The sequence below is a fragment of the Myotis brandtii genome, unplaced genomic scaffold (assembly GCF_000412655.1).
Source record: "Myotis brandtii unplaced genomic scaffold, ASM41265v1 scaffold454, whole genome shotgun sequence".
Lineage (NCBI taxonomy): Eukaryota > Metazoa > Chordata > Mammalia > Chiroptera > Vespertilionidae > Myotis > Myotis brandtii.
In genome coordinates this window covers 2,164-4,351 of record NW_005367354.1, presented here as the reverse complement: position 1 = coordinate 4,351, position 2,188 = coordinate 2,164, and the positions used below count along the sequence as shown (strand labels likewise).

Sequence of the window (2,188 nt, the reverse complement as noted above, 5' to 3'; positions counted from 1 at the left end):
GGGCTCTGCCGGTGGAACTCGGGTGCAAGGCATGAGCTCAGAAGAGCGAGGCTTTGAGCTGGTATGGGGCTAGAGTTCTGTATGGAGCTGCTCTCATTCTGGCTGGAATGGGCCAGGGGGCACAGGGGGCATGTGATCCCAGCCTAAGAGAACAGGACTTTTTAACATCTTCCCAGTTACTGGAGGACTGTGAGCAGGGCCTAGACAACCAGGGGGCAGGATTCAGGCACCTGGCAAGATCTTCCCCGACTCTTAGGTGAAATGTGCCCCAGTTATCCTTTCGTGATTCCGTCCCCTCACTCCAAGCTTTCTCCTCCGTCCTTCACCTGCCTGCTGAAAGGAAAAGGCAGGAAGAGAGAGCCCTGCCCCCTGGGGCTCTAGGCAACCATATTGTTGTCCCCGGAGGAAGGGGCCTGGGATAAGGTGTGTCCATGTCCCGGCTGCCCCGGTCAGCTGCTCCTTGTACTTAGGCTCAGCTCCAATGGCCCGAGGCTGGCGGGGCTGCGCTCTTCCAGGCGCGGTGGCTCGGAGATGGCGGAGCAGCTGCGGGAGCTGACACGGCTGCTGGAGGCCAAGGACCACCAGTCTCGGATGGAAGGTGTGGGGCGGCTCCTTGAGCACTGCAAGGCCAAGCCGGAGCTCATCACCGCCAACCTGGTCCAGGTGAGCCTGCCTCCCCCCACCCTCCCCCCGTCTCTCCCCATGGGTGCAACTTCAATTTGGAAAACTCTGAACAGGGTTAGACATTGGCCAGACCCCTCAGGGAAAAGGGAGCCCAACAAGCATTTGCTAGCCAGTTGCCTTGGTAACGCTCTAAGACTACTTGGAAGTGGCCGAAGGGATGAGGGCGCTGCTTCTTACCAGGCACCTTGGGACCGCTCAGAGGTGTCCCGGGCATCTCTCAGCCGTCTTGTGGGGAGGAGGGCAGGAGTGAAGGGTGCCGTGGCCAAGGGCGCTGCTGGTCCAGCTATGTGCATGACGTTTCGGGGCAGAGCATGCAGTTGGCCAGGAGACGGGGCCAGGATGGGTGAGGAGTAGGCACAGGCTGGAAACCAGAACAGATGCCTGCTTCTTCCAGGAGGAAGGCTGCTGACAGCCAAGCCACATGACGAGTGGCTGAGACACAGGCATGGAGGCAGCAGGCCGGGGCTTTCTTTCTTCCTGGCTGTGCGAGCTGGGCCAGTGATTCACCTCTTTCAGCCTCAGTTTTTGTTTTTAATGGCAAAGTGAGGATGAGAACACAGGCCTGCCGGGTTGTTAAGATCATTCCAGGAAAGAGAGAGTGAGGGTACCTGACAAGATGCTCTCAAACTGGGCACACGAGAGCTCAACGTGGGGTCGTTCTGCCCTCCGGCACGCCCCACCCCTTTGAGGCGGCGCATTCTTAGCCACTGAGAGTGTTCTGGCCCAGGTTGGATGACGCCTGTCAGGGCCGCAGGGGCCGCCCGGCTGAGGTGGGTGGCTGGGCTGTGAGACTCCTGCCCGCCTGGTTCCCACGGGCTCTTGGTTTCTGTTCTCTCAATAGGTGTTCGATGCTTTCACCCCAAGGCTTCAGGATTCCAACAAGAAAGTGAACCAGTGGGCGCTGGAGTCCCTCACCGAGATGATTCCCCTCCTCGGAGAGAGCTTGCACCCCATGCTGCTCTCCATCATCGTCGCCGTTGCAGACAACCTCAACTCCAAGAACTCGGGGATTTATGCTGCCGCTCTGTCTGCACTGGACGCGATGATCGAGAGTCTGGGTGAGCCTCCTGCATGGTCCCGCTTGGCTCTGGTGGGCAGCTGGCTCCCTCCCTAGTGCCACCCTGGGCTGGGCCCACCCTTCCTGCTTGGCCATCGGCAGAGTGGTGAAAGGCACGGGTTCAACGGTTTCCCAGAGGCTGTGTAGGGCACGGGTCGGTGGCCTAGGGCCTGCGAGGTTCTTGGTTGGCGGCTTTTCCACGTCCCATCCACCTGCATGTCTTAGATGGTGAAACTGGAGGAGACGTGGAGATGATGTCGTCTTGCCTCCGTTAGCACATGCGACGTAAATGACTCACCCAACGTCACATGGCGCCCCAGAGTGAGCCAGCTGGGTATTGAAGGAAAAACAGGTCAGGATTGTCAGGAAGGAGTTGGGAAGAGCTGTCAAGAATTGTCTTAGTTGTAGACATGGCAGCAGTGAATGTGGCTTGTATGGGGACCAGGC

At 59.1% G+C, this 2,188-nt stretch overlaps 1 protein-coding gene across 1 annotated transcript in view; it reads left to right on the top strand.

The window, feature by feature from the left end:
- FAM179A (family with sequence similarity 179, member A) overlaps positions 1-1,774 on the top strand; it is a gene marked incomplete at its 3' end in the record, with an annotated part of 41,379 nt that extends 39,605 nt beyond the window's left edge. The window contains exons 17-18 of the mRNA XM_014546608.1: positions 471-663; positions 1,526-1,774. Of these exons, the coding sequence (XP_014402094.1) occupies positions 471-663; positions 1,526-1,774 (442 nt within the window). The remainder of the gene's footprint in view (positions 1-470; positions 664-1,525) is intronic.
- Between the last annotated feature and the right edge of the window lie 414 nt (positions 1,775-2,188).